Here is a 19,015-nt window from a genome sequence, read left to right on the forward strand (position 1 = left end):
TTGCATAGCTGGTTCCAAATGAACTCTGAGCAACAACGCTCACTCAGCCCCCACCCCTCCCCACATCCCACCCCCACACGCACTCGAGGACACACAGGTCTGTGGATGGCTGCTGTCAGGCTGACGGTCTGCCTCAGAGGACAGACAGGTCATGGCAGGACTTGGACTTCTGCTTGAAGGCCATCTTCTTGTTGTTTCTGGCCACAATCCGGCCCAGGAACCTCTTGGCCTTCTGTCCCACGCTCTCCCGCCGTTTGGAGTTTGCCAGCCGCCTCTCGTTGTCCTCTTTGCTGTCTCTGCGCAGTCGGATCTGGCGGATGATGCCCTCGAACAGGTCGCGCACGTTGTGATGCAGCGCCGCTGACGTTTCGATGAACTTGCAGTTGAAAACCACGGCACAGGACCGACCCTCTGCAGAGAAACCACAAACCCCGGTCAGCAACGCAAAGATTAAAGCTTAACTTTCTCGTCACAGCAAGAAGCGTCATTTGTGTCAACAACCATCACAGCCCGAGGACGTGTAGGGGGCAGAATTTACTAACCCTGAGCCGTACTTTATGTCCTTGGAATGTGGGAGGAGACGGGAACACCCTGAGGTAACCAACATGGAGAATGTACAGACTTCTTATAGGCAGAGGTGGGAATTGAACTCCTGTCACTGAGATAGTGATACTCTAACAGCTTTACTGTACTAACCATAGGCTTAGTCGATTGCTTTACTGCGCCAGTGATCAGAAGAGAACCATTGACACATCCAGTCTTTTTAGTCACCCAAATACGACAACTGTGTGCCCCACGAATGCCAGGAATGAGCAACAGCTGTCATAAAGCATAGAATATTACAGGCCTATCAGCCCACGTGTCGAACTTTTAACCTACTCCCAAGATCAATCTAATCCGGGGTTCCCAGCCTGGGGTCTGGAGAGCTCTTGCTTAATGATATTGGTCCATGGCATAAAAAAGGTTGGGAACCCCTGGTCTAACATATCCCTCCCAAATAGCTCTCCATTCTTCTTTCATCCATGTGCCTATCTAAGAGCCTCTAAAATGTCCCAAGTGTATCTGCCTCTGCCACCACCCCCGGCAGTGTGTTCAACGCACCCACCACCCTGTGTAAAAAAACCTACCTCTGACCTTCCTCCAAACACATTAAAATTATGTCCTCCCATATTAGCCATTTCTGCCCTGGTTAAAGGTCTCTGGCTGGCTATTCTATCTATGCCTATTGTCATCTTATTTGAATCTATCAAGTCTCCTCCCATTCTCCTTCACTCCAAAAAGAAAATCTCTAGCTCGCTCAAACATTCCTCATAAGACATGCTCTCTAATCCAGGCAGCATACTGGTAAATCTCCTCTCGTCTCTCTAAATCTTCCACATCCTTCCTATCACAGTCCTTCCTTGGCCTAGGAGATATTCACACACCTGGAAGGAGCCAGTCTCTCGAGAGAATCTGAACACTTGGGCCATTCTGAGAACATCACCCCAGGACTCGGACCCTTCCCTCAGGCTGAACACTGACCTCCCAATGTCAGAGTGTGGGACAGAGACTCACCATCCACTGACACCTCCCTGGACCGCACCAAGTCAGTCTTGTTCCCGACCAGGATAATGGGAATGTCCTCGGTTTGCCTCACTCTCCTCAGCTGGATCCTCAGCTCAGAAGCCTTCTCGAAGCTGACCCTGTCGGTCACCGAGTACACAATGATGTATGCGTCTCCCAGCTTCATGCAGTGATCATGAATCCAGTTAGTGTCATCCTTGAAGGGTGAGCAAAGGTTTTAATTAGTCATTGGATTATTGTTCATGTACTCTGCAATACAGTGGCCAATTAATTTACTAATCAGTACATCTTTGGACAGTGGGAGGAGATGGGAGCACCTGGAGGAAAGTTTGTACGTTCTCCCCGGGGAGAACATGCAAACTTTCTTACAGGGCACATCAGATTTGAACTCTGAATTGTGACACCTTGATGCATAAAACCACACAGACGTGGTCAAGAGGTTCAGTTGTTGGTCAAAACAAACATCAGAATGGGGAAGAAATGTGATCTAAGTGACTTTCACTGTGGAATGATTGTTGGTGCCAGACTGGGTGGTTTGAATATCTCTTAAACTGCTGAACTCCTGGGATATACATGTTCCACAGTCTCTAGAGTTTACAGGAAATGGTGCAAAAAAACCAAAGGCATCCAGTGAGCGGCTGTTCTGTGGGCGTAACTGTCATGAGAGCGGTCAGAGGAGAATGGCCAGACTGGTTCAAGCTGGCAGGAAGGTGACAATGACTCAAATAGACACATGTTACAATAATGGTGTGCAAAAGAGCATCTCTGAATGCACAATGTGTCGAACCTTGGAGTGGACAGGCTACAGCAGCAGAAGACCAGGAACATACACTCAGTGGCCACTTTATTAGGTACAGGAGGTATCTAATTGAGCGGTCACTCAATCAAAGTATGAAAGTAAGGCAGAATAAAAACAGGATGTAGAATATAGCATTATGGAGAAAGCGCAGTGTGGGAACACAAAGGGCAGCACAGTAGCACAGTGGTTACATAACGCGCCTGCGATTGGGGCTCAGTTCCACCTCTGTCTGTAAGGAGTTTGTATGTTTTCCCTGTGACCACGTGGGTTTCCTAAGTGTTTCATCCCCCATTTTAAAGATGTACAGGTTAGAAAGTTGTGGACAAGCTATGTTGGCCCTGAAAACAGAGCAACACTTGCGGGCTGCCCCCAGCACAGCCTCGGACGGTGATTTCACCAAATGTTTTGATGTACCTGTGACAAATGAATCATTTGGAGTTGGTTCTTTGATTATGCTGGCTGCTTTACTGAGGCAGTGAGAACTATGGAGTATGTAGAAAGACCACGTGGAGGGGAATGAGAAAGCAGCAATGAGAGGCTTGTGGTGAGTCTGGGACAACCCAGTACGAGAACTAACCTGCTCCCAGATATCAAAGACAAGAAGATTGGCTTCCTCCCCATCCACCATGATCGATCTGTCGAAAGTGTCTCCTGGAAGAAGGAAGGTGGGATTTAGACTGGGAGTACAATATAGAACCTAGCAGCAGAAGTGGTGAATGTAGTTTTGAGCTCAGCATTTACAAGAAGTTTAGATAAGTTCATGAATGGGAAGGCCATGGAAGGCTAGGGTCCAGATGCAAGGTAGGATGTCTTGACAGAATAATAGTTCAGCATAGACTAGACAGGCCGAATGGCCTCTTTCTGTACCGTAGTGTTCCATGACTCTAACAATGAACATTACAGAAAGTGTAGACTCTTTAGCTAAGATGTTTTGCCAATCTTTTAACCTACTCCAAGATCGATCTAACCCTCCCCTCCCATTAAGCCATCCATTTTTCTTTCATCTATGTGCCCATCTGAGAGTTTCCAAGAGTCAAATGACAGATACTGCAGCACACTAGTGCTGGGATCATCAAACTGCCCAGCCCTTCCCGACACACTCTTGTACTCAACCCTTCTTACAGTAAAGAACAACCTACCGTTTACCTTGCTGCTGATACTATGTACTAAGTCCTGGAGGGATGTACATGAGGACACGCCCTCTTCTCATTGCTACCACCAAGGAGGAGGTACAGCAGCCTGAAGACACACACTCAACAATTCAAGAACAGCATCTTCCCCTCTGCCATCAGATTTCTGAATGGACAATGAACCCATGAAAATTACCTCACTATCTTTTTCAATGTTTCAAGCCAAGGCCCATCATAAGTTCTGATGAAGGGTCTCGGCCCGAAACATTGACTGATTACTCTTTTCCATAGTTTCTCTAGCATTTTGTATGTATTGCTTTGATTTCCAGCATCAGCAAGTTTCAAACCCGCAGATAAGGAGGATACTGTAGTACTCTGGCGTACTGACCTCTACCTTGCAGAGGCCCAGAAGCAACTCTCAGACACCTCCTCTTATTTACCCCTCGAACAGAACCCCACTAAGGGACACCAGGTCATTGTCTTCTACACCATCACCAACCTTATTGATTCTGGGGATCTCCCATCCACTGCCACCAACCTCATAGTCACCTCACCCCGTATCTCCAGTTTCTACCTCCTAACCAAGATCCACAAATCCGCCTCTCCAGGTAGACCCATTGATTCAGCTGTTCCTGCCCCACTGAACTCATATCTGCATACCTCGACTCTGTTTTATTCCCCGTAGTTCAGTCCCTTCCCACTTACATTCACAATGCCTCACACTCTCTGGATCTTTTCAATGATTTCAATTTCCTTGCCCCCCCTTAATCTTACTTTTACTTTGGATGTCCCTCTTGGCACTTATCCTTTCAAGCAGAACAAGTGCTTCATCTGCCCCTACACCTCCTTTCTCACTACCATTCAGGGCCCCAAACAGACCTTGCAGGTGAGGCAACACTTCACCTGTGAGTCTGTTGGGGTCTCCTGCATATCGATGCAACCCAACGTAGATTGGGAGACCACTTCGCTGAGCACCTACGCTCCATCTGCCAGAAGAAGCAGGATCTCCCGTGGCTACCCTTTTTAAATCCACTTTCCATTCCCATTCCGATATGTCTATCCACGGCCTCCTCCACTGTTGTGATGAAGCCGCACTTTGGTTGGAGGAACAATACCTTATATTCCGTCTAGGTAGCTTCCAACCTGATGGCATGAACATCGATTTCTTGAACCTCCAGTAATGCCCTCCCCTTCACCATTCCCACCCTCTCTTCCCTACCTCACCTTATCTCCTTGCCCACCCATCACCTCCCTCTGGTACTCCTCCTCCCTTTTCTTTCTTCCATGGCTTCTGTCCTCTTCTATCAGACTCCCCTTTCTCCAGCCCTGTACCTATTTCACCAATCAACTTCCCAGCTCTTTACTTCATCCCTCCCACTCCAGGTTTCACCTGTCACGTTGTGTTTCTCTCTCTCCAATCCCCCCCCCATCTTTTTTTCCTTTAGCCCTGCCGAAGGATCTCGACCCAAAACATCAACTGGACTCTTTCCATAGATGCTGCCTGGCCTGCTGAGTTCTTCCAGCATTTTGTGTGTGTTGCTCGGATTTCCAGCATCTGCAGATTTCCTCATGTTTGTGATACAATCACTATATTTTTTTCTTTTTTTGCTCACTTTTTGCACTACTTATTTAATTTAATTTTTATGTATAATATTTCTTATTGTAATTTATAGTTTTTATTACTATGTATTGCACTGTACCGTTGCCACAAAGCAGCAAATTTCACAACATGTCGGTGACATTAGACCTGATCCTGATTCTGAGGACAACCCAACCACTAACCACAGGCACCACGGACTCCTCCCCAGACTACACCAGAATATATGGATTGGCCTCCACAGCCACCCCAGGGCCCACCAATAGACAAACTCTTAACAGAACCTTGTACTCAACTTGGCTGATTGCACTGCTCCTACACAAGGATACTCGTCCTTTCCATCTGTCACCCCTTAAAACCATAGATCTGACTGTACATCTATCTGTGACCTTCATCCATTTAATTATCCCGTCTCTATCCCACTGATTCCCTCCTGCAACTTCCTCACAGCATACCACAAACCAAATGTCAGATCCCAATCATACAGTGGAATCCTCAAGACCTGGCATCGTTGGCACAGACAACCATCATGGTCCACCTCACTGCCCTAGAGAAGATAGGGGTGTCCCATCTTCTTCATTTGCTGCAGTCCTCCTGGTGAAGGTGCTCCCACAGAGCCTGTGCAAAGGAAATTCCAGGACTTAGACCCAGCCATTCCTAAGATACACAGGGTGTGGGAGTCTAAGACTCAAGGCCATAGCCTCAGAACGGAAGGACATACGTCGAGAAAGGAGATGTGGAGGAATTTCTTTAGCCAGAAAGTGTTGAATCTGTGGCATTCATTGCCATAGACAGCTGTGGAGGCCAACTTATTGAGTATATTTAAAGCAGAGGTTGATAGGTTCTTGACTATAGGTTCAGGGCATCGAAGGTTGGAGTGAAGGATAGGGAAGGCAGAAGAATGGGGTTTGGAAGGATAATAAATCAGCTATTACTGAATGAGAATGCAGACTCAACGGGCCAAATGGCAAAATTCTGCTCATATATCTTACAGTCTTATGGACTAGAACCTATTGTAAACCCTAAACCAGAGAATTGTGGTAATTTGGTTTATTATTGTCATGTATACAGTGAAAAGTTTATTCATAGAAATCATTGCACTGTGCATCAAGGTAGGACAAGGGAAAACAATTACAGAATGCAAAATAAAGTGGTGCAGTTACAGAGAGAGTGCAGTGCAGATAGTCAACAAGGTGTAAGGGCCATAACAAGGTAGATTGTGAGGTTAAGAGTCCAATTTATTGTTCTAGGGAAGCATTTAACCCTGCCATGGACATTCTCAAGCCCGACTGCAAAAGGAGGAGGGTTGGACATGGGGCTAACAACCCCATCCCGTAAAAACCCAGAGCTACAGAAACACCAACAGAAGCTCCAGGGACCTCACCCCTGGGAGAGGAATGATCTTCGCCTGGAAGACTGAAGAAGTTGTGTGGTGAAAGCAGACGCCGCAGGGCTGATCAGCTTTCTGTCGGCCCAGGACAGAGGCCCCTGACGAGCTGCTGTCAGCAGCCTAGGGGTGATGTCAGCACCCCTAACATAGGGGTAACAGGCTTATGAAGAAAAAGGAAACTGTTTAATAGTCTTATCACAACAGGATAGGACCTGTCCTTGAGCCTGGTGATACATGCTTTCTGACTTTTGTACCTTCTGCCTGATGCGAGGGGGAGTTGAACGTGCATCCAGGGTGGGTGGGGTCTTTGATTACCCTGGTTGCACCACACGCCCATTGTCTCCCTGACCTGCTTTCAGAATATTCCCACTGAGTAACTTGGGCAAAGTCAAGTTAATTTTTTAATTCAACTAAAAATTTTTGCTCTCTTTATTTAATTTACTATTTCCTTAATTTATTTTTATGTTTCTTATTGTAATTGATATTTTATGCATTGCACTTCACTACTGCTGAAAGACAGCAAACTTCACAACCCACAGTGATATTAAACCCGATTCTGATTCTGAAAATTAAGCAAAAAACATGGCAGATAAAATGCTGGAGGAATTCAACGGGTCAGGTAGCATCTACAGAGAGGAATAAACAGTCACTGTTTCAGGCTGAGACCCTTCATCAGGGAGGGGGAAAAGGCCAGAATAGGAAGAATGGGGGAGGGGGAGGAGGACACGCTGGATGGGAGAGGGGAGGGGATTAAGTGAGAAACTGGGATGTGGTAGCTGGAAAGATGAAGGAATAGGAGAGGAGAGTGGACCATGGGAGAAAGGGAAGGAGGAGGGGCACCTGGGGGAGGTGATAGGCAGGAGAGGAGAAGAGGACAGAGTGGGGAATTGAATAAGAGGGAAGAGGGAGGGGCAAAACATTACCAGAAGGAGAAAATGCTGAAAATCTGAAATAAGTGCAGATACTTGCAAAACTTCCACTGGGATTAATGGGATCAGCCTCTCACACTGTGGACAGAGACTGTTTTATGTATGAGTCTCCATCTCTCCATCACTGAAGAGATTCTGTTTAAGATCCATCAATTATTTACGGCTGAGATTAAAGTAGCTGTCGGGGAAACCCTGATCTCAGGCAGTGGGTTCTATTAATATCTCCAGCAAACTTTGCAATTTACTGCCCAGCCTCAGGAGATGGAGAGACCAGGGCCAATTTTAACAGTCAATAAAATGCTCAAGTTTCCGGCATGACTGAGCTGTGCGGAAACCCCGGCCGGAGGAAGGAGGAGAGGACAGGATATTTGGCTTTCTTTTAGAGCATGGAGAACATAGAACAACACAGACAAAATGCTGACCCAGTCCTGATGAAGGATCTCAGTCTGAAACATTGACTCTTTATTCCCCTCCATGCTGAGCTCCTCCAGCCTTTTGTGTGAGTTGCCCAAGACTTCCAGCATCTGCAGAATCTCTTGTCTTTACAACATTACTGTAAAGTACAGGCCCTTCAGCCCACAACATTGTACTAACCCTTTAACCTACTCTAAGATCAATCTAACCCTTTCCTTCCACATAGCTGTCCATTTTTCTATCATCTATATGCCTATCTAAGACTATGTCTAATTATCTGTCTCTATCACCACCCCAGGCACATTCATCACTCTCTGTGTAAAAAAAATGTTACCTCTGACATACCCCTATACTTTCCTCCAATCACCTTAAAATTATTCCTCCTTGTATTAGCCATTTCCACCCTGGGAAAAAGGCTCTGGCTGTCCACTCTATCTATACCTAATCATCTTATACACCTCTATCAAGTCACCTCTCATCTTCCTGATTTCATCGGTTTCTCTGAGAAGCCAGGGTCAAACCCGCGGTGACTACATTCACCCTGCCCACATCAGACAGACGGATCAGGGTTGGGCTCTCAGTGGGACAGTGGCCAGTCAGGAGGCACAGGTGGCGAGTGAATGAGATTCAGTGAGAGTGACTACAGACCACAGCACTCCCTGCGATAGTCAACACCGCCAGGAGTTCGCAGATACCTTCCTGAGCCTGGGCAAACAGATGTGCACTCCTTTCCCTATTGACATTCACCAGGTTCCATTATACAGGGCGCTTTCCATATTTCCTCTAGCTATTTCTGTTTTTGTATCAGTCTCCCTCTCTTCTTTCTCTGCCCCCCTTTTTCTCCATCCCCTCTCCCTCTCTGTCTCACTCCCTTTCTCTCCCTCTCTGTCTCACCCCCTCTCTCTGCCCCCTCCCCCTGCCTCTCCCCCCCTCTGTCTCACCCCTCTCTCTCTGCTCCCCCTCTCCCCTCTCTCTCACACAGTTCCAACATTATTCACAAATCTTGCTCCCCAAGCACTTGCTTCCTCCACCGAGGTTGCAGATGGAACTGCTGTTACTCACCCAGTCTGACTCAACAATGCGTCCCTAACACATAACCACAAAGACCAGCAGAAACAAGGGCAGTGGGAAAGGAAAACCTAACCACCTGCAGCTTACCCACCAAGTCCCACACCAACACACAAAATATTCTCCCCCATCCTTCTGTGCCATCTTGACAATGTCTCTCTCATTCTCTGTGTTGAACTATTAATCTGCCTGGTCCAATTGACACAAACCATGACCATAGCCCTCCATACCCATCCCATCCATGAACTTACCCAAATTTCCCTTAAATGTTGAAATGAAACCAGCATCCACCTTCTCCACTGGCACCTCTCTCTGTGAAGCCCATCCCCTTAAACATTTTTCCTTTCACCCTGAACCCATGACCTCACCCAACCTCAGTAGAAACAGTCTGCTTGCATTTACACTATCTATACCCCTCATAATTGTGTACAGCTCTGTCAAATCTCCCCTCATTCTCCTACACTCTGGGGAATTTCCTAACCTATTGACCTTTTCCCTATAACTCAGGTCCCAGTATTTTACCTCCTCTGAAAGCTCTCTCTCCCCCTTCTTTCCCTTTTCTGTCTTTCCCTCCCCCTACTGGCCCCCTTTCTTTCTCTGGATTCTCCTTCTCCTCCTCCCTGACTCTCCTGCCCCTTCTTCCACACACACCCCTCTCTACACCCCTCTCTCTCCCTCCATCCATCTACTCTTCCCTCCCCTCCTCCCTTCTTCCATCTCTCAATTCTCCCTCCTCCCTCCATCTCTCCATCTTCTGTAAGGGGTTTGTACGTTCTCCCCGTGAGTGCGTGGGTTTCCTCCGCGTGCTCCGGTTTTCTCCCACCGTTCAAAGACGTACTGGTTGGTAAGTTAATTGGTCATTGTAAATTGCCCCATGATTAGGCTAGGGTTGCACCCTGTATTTCAATAAATCTCCTCCACCTCCCTCTCTTCCCCCTCCTCTCCAGCTTTACCCTCCTCCACCTCCCTCTCTTCCCCCTCCTCTCCAGCTTTACCCTCCTCCACCTCCCTCTCTTCCCCCTCCTCTCCAGCTTTACCCTCCTCCACCTCCCTCTCTTCCCCCTCCTCTCCAACTTTACCTCCACCTCCCTCTCTTCCCCCTCCTCTCCAGCTTTACCCTCCTCCACCCTCTCTTCCCCCTCCTCTCCAACTTCACCTCCACCTCCCTCTCTTCCCCCTCCTCTCCAACTTTACCCTCCTCCACCTCCCTCTCTTCCCCCTCCTCTCCAACTTTATCCTCCTCCACCTCCCTCTCTTCCCCCTCCTCTCCAGCTTTACCCACCTCCACCTCCCCCTCCTCTCCAACTTTACCCTCCACCTCCCTCTCCTCCCCCTCCTCTCCAGCTTTACCCTCCTCCATCTCGCCCGTTCCCTCTCCCCCTTCTCTCCCTACGCCAGCGCTTTGCTCCACACTCACCTCTTCCTTCTACCTCCTGAGGTTCGCCATCCTCCTCGCCCCCGAATATCCGCGCCAGGCTGGTCTTGCCCACCCTGTGGCCCCCGAGCAGGATCACCTTGTAGGGGCTGGCGGACTCGCTGCCGCTGGAGGTGACCGAGTCCGAGGAGCCGGGGGTCCAGATGCCGGGATGTGGTTGCCCGGAGCGGCGGGACAGCGGACAGACGTTCCCAGCCTGCAGATCCCGCTCGTCCACCGGCATACTCCGCCGGTGCAGCTGATGAACGTGTAACGGCGTGCTGCCCCTTCGCTTGTCCAGGGCCCGGCCTCGGTCCGTGCGGTTCAGCGTCATGTTGTCCGCTCTGTGGGGACAGGGGAAGAGGAGCGAGAAGGGTTAGGGCAGGAAAGTGGAGAGCGAGAGAGCGGCTTGAGCGAAGGGCTGGCAGAAAATGGGATGAGAAACGGAAGAACGAGAGGGAGGGGAAGGATTGAGAGGAGAGGGCGAGAGAGTGAAGGGTAAACGAGAGAAGAGGGAAGGAAGAGCGGGGAGAAGCGAGGGAGAGAAAACAACGAGCATGAGGGAAGAGGAAGAGATAGTGGAAAGGGGTGGAAGAAACGGGGAGGGGGAATAGAGAGGGGTCCGTGAGGGTGGGGTAGAGGGAAGGGGAGATGGTGGGGAGGAGAGGGGGAGGGAGAGTCGGGAAGAGAGAGAGGGAGGGTGAGGATGGGGTAGCGAGTGTTGAGGAGAGGAGAGAGAAGGGGAAAGTGAAGATGAGCGAAGGGGAGAGGTGAGGGGGCGGAAGAGGGAAGGGGAGTAGTGGGATTACAGGACAAAAGGGGTGAGAGGAGAAGAGAGGTTGGGACGGGGAGTGGGGAGGGAACGAATGAGAGGCTGAAGAGAGAATCCTTCCAAACCCATGTTGCTGCGCCTGGAGTAGGGACCCAATCCCCAGACCCCAACGACGCACCGCTGGACTGGTGTTCTCCATAATAAACAACCAAAAGTTCAGCAGTGACCAAACCAGGGGTGAGTGATGTGAGGGAGCTCCCTTTCAGGCGGAGAAGTCCTGCCGGAGCTGCGACTCGTTTGTCAGCCTGATCTCGGGTCGCGGTTCTCCGGTGGACTGCTGCAACACTGGTAGCCGACTGTCTCCCCACACAGAGCGAGCGTGTGGTCCGTCGGCCGGCGGGGGAAGTGAGGGAGCTCACCAGAGCTCTCGGTCCACACCGCGCAGTCCCCGGGAAGGACGGCCAGCTTGGCCGGCCACGTTCGCCGTCGCCACCCCAGGTGGAGCCAGCAGGGAGTGGGGGAGGGGGGGTTAAGGACATGTCAGGGATGGGAAGAGATGGGTGGGTCACCCGGTCAAAAGCTGGAGACACAGAAGTAGGAATATAAACTGCCAAGAGAAACTCGAACAGTGTTTATGGGGAAAGATGGACTGGAGATTTGGAGCCCAGACCTTTTATCCTGAATGAGGATTTCCCCGCTCATAATTTAACTTACCTCATCTCTCTCTCTCCCGTCCCTCTCCCTCTCTCTCTCTCTCTCTGTCTCCCTCCCTCTCTCTCTCCCTCTCTCTCTCTGTCTCCCTCCCTCTCTCTCTCCCTCCCCCTCTCCCTCTCTCTCTCTCTCTCTCTCTCTCTCTCTCTCTCTCTCTCTCTCTCTCTCTCTCTCTCTCTCTCTCTCTCCCTCCCTCTCTCCCTCTCTCTCACACACACAGATGGGTCTAGGAAGGGATCGGGGTGTAAATCGTTAGTTCCCTGAACGTGGCCGCGCAAAAAGATAAAACCCTCTCTATGACCCGTCCGGACAGAGTCTGCCAGAATCTTTCCCCCAAGGTAGAAATACCAGAGGACACGTATTTATGGGTGGTGGGGGTGGGGGTTGAACAGAGGTGTGCGGGTGAAGTCTTTTTCTTCTCGGAGTGGTGGGTGTCCAGAATGGGCTTCCAGGGGTGCTGGTGGAGCTAGAGGGGTTTCCGAGCACATGAATGTGCTGGGAATAGAGGGACATGGACCATTCGCGGGCAAGAGGAGTTACTTCACTTAATTAGGCATCGCCTTCGGGATAAAACAGGGGACGGGGTGGGGAGGGGGGAAGAATAGGTTCCAAACCCCTTGAAGGTCGAATGAAGAGGCAGAGAGGGGTACCGGGGAGATGTTACCGGACAGAGCATGTTTACTGCGGGGACATCTGATCGAGACGCGAGAGATGAGTTATATAGAGACGAGAGCTCCCTGGGTAGAGGGACAGCGCCGATGGCTCCTGCTCGACTCATCCTCGGGAATCCCTGGGCAGCCCGCCTTTCCCGTCAGAGGCATCTCCCTCCGCTCCGAAGTGCATTCCCCCAGCCGCGCTCGCAGCTTCTTCGGGCAGCGGTCTCCTCCAGCAATCTTTCCCCGTCTCCGAGACATCAGCGTCCCCGCTCCAACAACCCACGCGGCCAACTCCGCTCCTCTCCTTCAGCGATTCAAACGGGATTAACTGATTCCTCGGGGTCCACAAACCAAGGGGAAGAAAGGGATTGAGAGAGGGAAGAAAGATGCCCGGGTCTATCGCAGTAATTCCTGGTTGGGTGTGGAAGGGGGTTCTTCGGCAGTAACGAGACGCGTTGCCCAGAGTCAGTCTCCCGGGCCCGTTCCTACCTGTGAATGTGAATCGATCGTTCGCTCTCCCCGTCTGGCCGGTGTCCTACCAGTGTCTGTCTGCCCTCTGGAAGCTCCGCTCTATTTATGCTCCCCAGCCGCTGAAGTCAGCCTGACATCACGCCTCTCCATTACCCTGCCGCCCAGAATAGCTGGCAGCGAGCGGCCCCGCACTGGGCAAGGCGCCCTCCTACCTCCCCCGCCCACCGCATCGCCTGCTGCAGCCCCGACCTCGGTGTGCAGTTGGCACTGCTTGTTATCACGGGACGGATCATGACACTGGGAATTCCCTGCTGGGATCAGGATACCCCTTTGGCAATAGTTCCTGCTGGGATCTGGGCACCCGCCTGGCAATAATTCTTGCTGGGACTGGGAATTCCTGAAGGCACTGGGGAAACCCTGCTGGAAATAGGAATTCCTGCAGGCAATGGCATACCCTCCTAGCAGGCACTGGGAATTCCTGCTGGGATTATGTTTCTGTCTGTTCTGGGAACACCAGTTGGGAGTGGGAATTCTAGCTGGGATAAGAATACCCTCCTGACAGTGGAAATTCCAAATGGGATTGAGGATTTCTGGTGGGATTGGGAATTCCTGCAAGTGCTGGGAATTCTTACTAGGAAGGGAATTCCTCCTGGGATTTGGAATTCCTGCTACTGCTGGGAAACCCATTTGGTTCTTGCAAGCACTGGAAATTCCTGTAGGATTGAGAATTCCAGCTGGCATAGGCAATTCCCACAGGTACTGGAATTTTCCTGTTATATCCTGGTGGGACTGGGATTTTCTCCAGGGCAGAAAGTGGAATAGGAATTACAGTCAGGAGGGGGTGATAATTGGTGAAGGTGACATCCTTGGCAATAGGATTAGGTTACTTAGGTAATTAACTTTTGGTGCTTCAGGTATGATTCAACATCATTTATTGCCATTTGTAAGCAGACACATAATTAGAACAAAGTTAATGTTACTCCGGAAAGGGGCTTGTTATGTTGTTGCTGTTTGTGTTGTTCTGCTGAATGTTGTGGACTTGCTATGTGAGCACCAGAATGTGTGGCAACACGTGGGCTGCCCCCAATACGCCCTTGAGTGTGCTGCTTGTTAACATAAACGACGTATTTCACTGTATGTTTTAATTGGCACGATCAATCAGAAACTTCCATGACGCAGAGCAGCGGACCCACTAGTGTAACCAAAGGTCTTGATAAAAGGCTAAATAGGTCAGGCTACATGGAGTGTTATGTGCAGATTTGGGGCCCTTATCTAAGGAAAGATATACTGGCAATGGAGAGGGTTCAGAGGATGTTCACAAGAATTATTCTGGGAATGAAAGGGTTAATGTATGAGGAGCTTACAAAGGCTCTGGGCCTGTACCCTCTGGAGTTTAGCAGAATGAGGGGGATTGCATTGAAACCTATCGAATATTGGAAGGCCTAGATAGAGTTGACATGGAGAGGATTCCTAGAGTGGGAGAGTGTGGGACTAGAGGGTACAGCCTCAGAATGGAGGGACATCCATTTAGAACACAGATAAGGAGGAATTTCTTTAGCCATAAAGCAGTGAATCTGTGAAATTCATTGGCACAGATGGCTGTGGAGGCAAAGTCATTGAGTATATTTAAAGAGGTTACAGGGAGAAGATAGTAGAATGGCATTAAGAGGAATAATAGATCAGCCATGATGGAATGGTGGAACAGATCTGATGGGCTGAAGGGCCTAATTCTGCTCCTATGTCTTATGGTCTAAGTCATGAGTAAAATATCACAGGGAGATCTTGAACTTTAATCCTTGGAGTGAGGGAAGCTGAGAGATGATCTAATGGAGGCTTACAAATTCGTAGCAGGGGAGGGGAAGGGTGAGGAGGTATAGATGGCAAGAATATGCCCAGTCTTTTACCCCGGGTTAAGGTGGGGGGGCAAATTTAAGGTGAAAGGGTGGTCAGTATGTAGAATAAGGAGGTGGTTGAGGCCGGTACATAAATGACATTTAAAAGGTTCTTGGACAGGTGCGTGGAGAGGAAGGTTTTAGAGATTAGCTTTATTTGTCACATGAATTGTTTATGCACAGAGGTGCTGGGGGCACCAACAGAGCATGTCCACAACTTACTAATCCTAACATGTATGTGGGAGGAAACTGGAGCACCCAAAGGAAACTCTGATCTCAGTCACAGCCCGAAACGTCACATCCATAGACGCTGCCTGACTTGCTGAGCTCCTCCAGCACTTTGTGTGTATTGCAAAAGGAACACAGGGGAGAACATAAAGACTTCTTACAGACAGAGCAGGAATTGCATCTCGATCATACAGCTGATGGTATTAGCTGTGAGAGATTTGATGAGGTATGGTATTAGCACATACAGGATCTTGTTCAGTATACAGTAGTCCAGCTGGGCCAAGGGGCTTGTTTCTCTGCTGGGTGATTCTACAAGTAATTACCATAAAGACAGAGACTCAATTGGCGATGAATGGGAGAGGGCCTTGCCCACTGTGCTCACAACATGGCTTTTTGTGCATCCACAGGGACCGAGGTTCTACAAGAGACTTCAGCTGCCCATGTCTATTATTTTTCCCAGTCAAGGAGTACACTGTTGCAAGGTCAGAGAGTCTAGACACAAGTGAAAGGAGAGACTCATTACCATATCATACACTCTACACTGGCAGCCTGCCAGAATAACTGACTTGCCTTGGAAAAGTCTTGGAAACATTCCTCCTTGAGTGCACCAAATGAGTTGGTTCAGTTGTATCCAAACAAAAACAGTGGTATTGCGCTCAACGTCAGTAAGGTCAAGGAGTTAATTATGGACTTCAGGAAGGGGAAGTGAGGGAACACACACCTGTCCTCATCGAGGGATCTGCAATGGAAAGGGTGAGCAGCTTCAAGTTCCTGGGCATCAACATCTCTGAAGATCCATCCTGGGCTCAACTTATTGATGCAATCACAAAGAAGACACATCAGGCACATCAAACTACTTCATCAGGAGTCTGAGGAGACTTGGTGTGTCACGAAAGACTCTCACAAATTTCTACTGGTGTGCCGTAGAGAGCATTTTTTCTTTCTTTTTCAATCTTTTTATTACATTTTTCACAGACAAATACATAGTGGTCATAATAGTACAAAGGGAGTGGGAGTACATTGTTGGCAATTCACACATGTGAGTAGAAACTATAGGTAACACCAATATAATTGACCTCCCAAACTCTTAATATAGAAAAGATACAAGGAAATAAAAAGATGGAATAAAAAACCCAAATTGAAAAATCAAAAACAAAGTAAACTAAACTAAACAGAACTAAAACTAATCAAAGCTGGGCTATTATATTGGATAAAATCATTAATGTCGACAACTCCACTCCTCTACTCAAATTAATGAATAATATAAAGGAATCAGAAAAGGTCAAATTACATTCTATGTAAGTATTGAATAAATGGCCTCCAAGTTTCTTCAGATTTAACCGAGGAACCAAAGGTACCACTTCTAATTTTTTCTAAGTTTAAACAGGATATGGTTTGGGAAAACCATTGAGATGTAGCTGGGGCATTCATCTCTTTCCAGTTCAATGAAAGAGATCTTCCAGCCATTAGCGTAGCAAATGCAATCATCCACCGAGCTGCAGAGGGCCGATCAATCATTTGTAAACCAAAAATTGCAGTGATAGGGTGAGGTTGTAAATCAATGTATCAAAAATATCTTTCCAAAATTTTTCCAGGACAAGACCAAAACATATGAGTCAGAGAGGCTACCTCAGAATGACATCTATCGCAGAACAGATTTATATGAGAGTAAAAACAAGCTAATTTATCTTTAGACCTATGAGCCCCATGCACCACTTTAAATTGAATCAATGTGTGTTTAGCACAAATAGAAGATAAGTTAACTAACTGAAGAATTTTCTCCCATTTCTCTGTAAGTAAAAAAAGTTGAAGTTCCTTCTCCCATTCATTTTTTATTTTATTGGATATATCTGACTGTGTTTTCATAATCATATCATAAATGATTGCTATTGATAAGGGTTTAAGCCTAAAAATTTTTCCATGACATTGGTCGGATATGAAATCGGAAAAGTAGGTAGCATTATATTCAAAAAGTCTCTGATTCTAATTGGTTGCATCACTGTCTGGTATGGAGGGGCCACTGCATAGGATCAGAAAATGCTGCAGAAAGTTGTAAAGCTAGCTGCAACATTGAGGGTACTTTCAGAAGGAGATGCCTCAAGAAGAAGCATCCATCATTAAGGGCCTTCACCATCCAGGACACACCCTCTTCTCATTGCTATCATCAGAGAGGAGGTACAGGAGCCTGAAGACAGACACTCAACAATTCAGGGACTCAAATTTCTGAATGGACAATGAACCTACAAACAATACCTCACTATATATATTTGTGCTCTCCCTTTGCTCTACTTACTTAATTTAATTACATACTTTAATGTAATTAAATTATATATATATTTTATATTGTTGTAATTTAATTTTTTATTATGTATTGCAATGTACTGCTGCCGTAAACCCACAAATTTCACGACATCTGCCGGTGATATTAAATCTGATTCTGGTTATGACAAGAGGGATGTTCGTGACTTACGTTGACAGCTGAGGAAACCCTGTGCAGTTAGAGAGATATACACTGTGTCCAACTGACATCATCGCAGATCTTCTTACTGAGACATTTCACCCACTCTCAGATTTCTTAGAGGGTGGCTAAGACTCATTGCAATGTTAATACACCCAAGTGAGTCATGGCATGTGGAGGCTGTCCTGGAAAGGGAGGTTGTGTAAGGTTAGCACGAGGTGGCCAGAGAGCGGAAGAATCAGAAGTGATTTCATCGTGAGCAACACACACAACTCAGCAAGTTAGGTGACAAGGTAGCGTATCAGTTAAAGTAATCACTTTGCGGCAGCAGCATGAACTGATCAGGGTTCACTTTCCACACTGTCTGTAAGGAATTTGTATGTTCTGCCTGGTTTCTTCACACATTCCAAAGTCTTATGGGCTGGGGTTTAGCAGGCCTGTTATATAGATGCTTAAGAATCAGGAGAAATTTCACTGTGAAATCTCAGGACTCTTGTTCCCAAAAGGCTGTGGATTCTCAGTTGTTGGCGATATCAGCAGCAGAGATGGGTAGATTGTCAATAGGTTAATTGATTACATTAGCATAATTGGGAGGTGTGTACTCACTGGGCCTGTTACTAACTCTATCTCTAAATACAATAAAATGTTCTGGTACATGAGAGGGCAGAGTGATCAACTCCTGCACCCGCCCCTTGAGCTCTTCTTTCTTCTCCTGTCTCCCTTCGGGCAGAAGACAGCAAAGCCTGAAAGCCTATGCCTGTACCACCAGGCTTGAGCAGGACAGCTTCTACCCCCTGTTATTAGACTCTCAAACGGTTCCCTAATACAATAAGGTGGACTCTTGACCTCACAATCTACCTAGCTATAACCTTGAACCTTACTGTTTTTCTGCACTGCACTTTCTCTGTAACTGTAACACTTCATTCTGCATTCTGTTCTCACTTTCCCTTGTTCTACCTCAATGGACTGTGTAATGATTTGATCTCTCTGAACAGTGTGGAAGACAAGCTCTCCTCAGTAATTCAGTACAGGAGACAATAATAAACCAATTTACTAATTCACAAAAGTACCAGTTTAAAGGTTTAGAAAAGGTGGATCTGGAGTGTGACTCAGAACAGAAGTCAAAGGGCAATTGGCCTGTGGTGGGACTTAGCAAGTTCCAGCCTGATGGGAACCAGCAATGGGGACAAGCTAAATTTCCCTTACCTCCTGATGAAGTAGAGGCATTGGTGAACTTTGTTGGCTGTTGTATCTATATGATTGGACCAGGCCAGGTGATGTTCACACCTAGACATGGACTGATTAAGGATAGTCCGCATGGCTTCATGCATGGTAGGTCATGTCTAACCAAGCTTATAGAGTTTTTCAAGGAAGTTACCAGAAAAATTACTGCAGGCAAGGCAGTGAATGTGGTCTACGTGGTCTTTAGTAAAGTATTTGGCAAGGTCCCTCATGGGAGGTTGGTTAAGAAGGTTTAGGCACCCAGCATTCAAGATGAGATAGCTGACTGGATTAGACATTGG

General features: G+C 47.8%; 1 protein-coding gene across 3 annotated transcripts; it reads right to left on the reverse strand.

Annotated features, from left to right (window-relative positions):
* Nucleotides 1-82: 82 nt before the first annotated feature.
* Nucleotides 83-13,030, reverse strand: rrad (Ras-related associated with diabetes). Of its 3 annotated transcripts, none has more exons than XM_059993309.1 (5): nucleotides 12,933-13,030; nucleotides 10,308-10,648; nucleotides 2,940-3,013; nucleotides 1,555-1,759; nucleotides 83-411 (listed from the first exon to the last, which is right to left on the reverse strand). In XM_059993309.1, the coding sequence occupies exons 2-5, from the start codon at nucleotides 10,636-10,638 to the stop codon at nucleotides 134-136; spliced, it is 888 nt and encodes a 295-aa protein (XP_059849292.1). In that variant the 5' UTR covers nucleotides 10,639-10,648; nucleotides 12,933-13,030; the 3' UTR covers nucleotides 83-133. The 3 variants fall into 3 exon arrangements, with proteins under 3 accessions (XP_059849292.1, XP_059849293.1, XP_059849290.1); XM_059993310.1 differs by lacking the exon at nucleotides 12,933-13,030 and adding an exon at nucleotides 11,496-11,559; XM_059993307.1 differs by lacking the exon at nucleotides 12,933-13,030 and adding an exon at nucleotides 11,202-11,471.
* Between the last annotated feature and the right edge of the window lie 5,985 nt (nucleotides 13,031-19,015).

This window comes from Hypanus sabinus, chromosome 17 (assembly GCF_030144855.1).
Source record: "Hypanus sabinus isolate sHypSab1 chromosome 17, sHypSab1.hap1, whole genome shotgun sequence".
Classification (NCBI taxonomy): Eukaryota; Metazoa; Chordata; class Chondrichthyes; order Myliobatiformes; family Dasyatidae; genus Hypanus; species Hypanus sabinus.

What these genes read in the sequence shown, in the direction of transcription:
- rrad (XM_059993307.1), bottom strand. Translation starts at nt 11,275, where the DNA reads ATGGAGAACACCAGTCCAGCGGTGCGTCGTTGGGGTCTGGGGATTGGG. An exon ending in CTCCAGGCGCAGCAACATGG is followed by an intron (nt 10,649 to 11,201) that starts GTTTGGAAGGAT and finishes CTGTCCCCACAG; the next exon opens with AGCGGACAACATGACGCTGA. An exon ending in TCTTTGATATCTGGGAGCAG is followed by an intron (nt 1,760 to 2,939) that starts GTTAGTTCTCGT and finishes TCACCCTTCAAG; the next exon opens with GATGACACTAACTGGATTCA.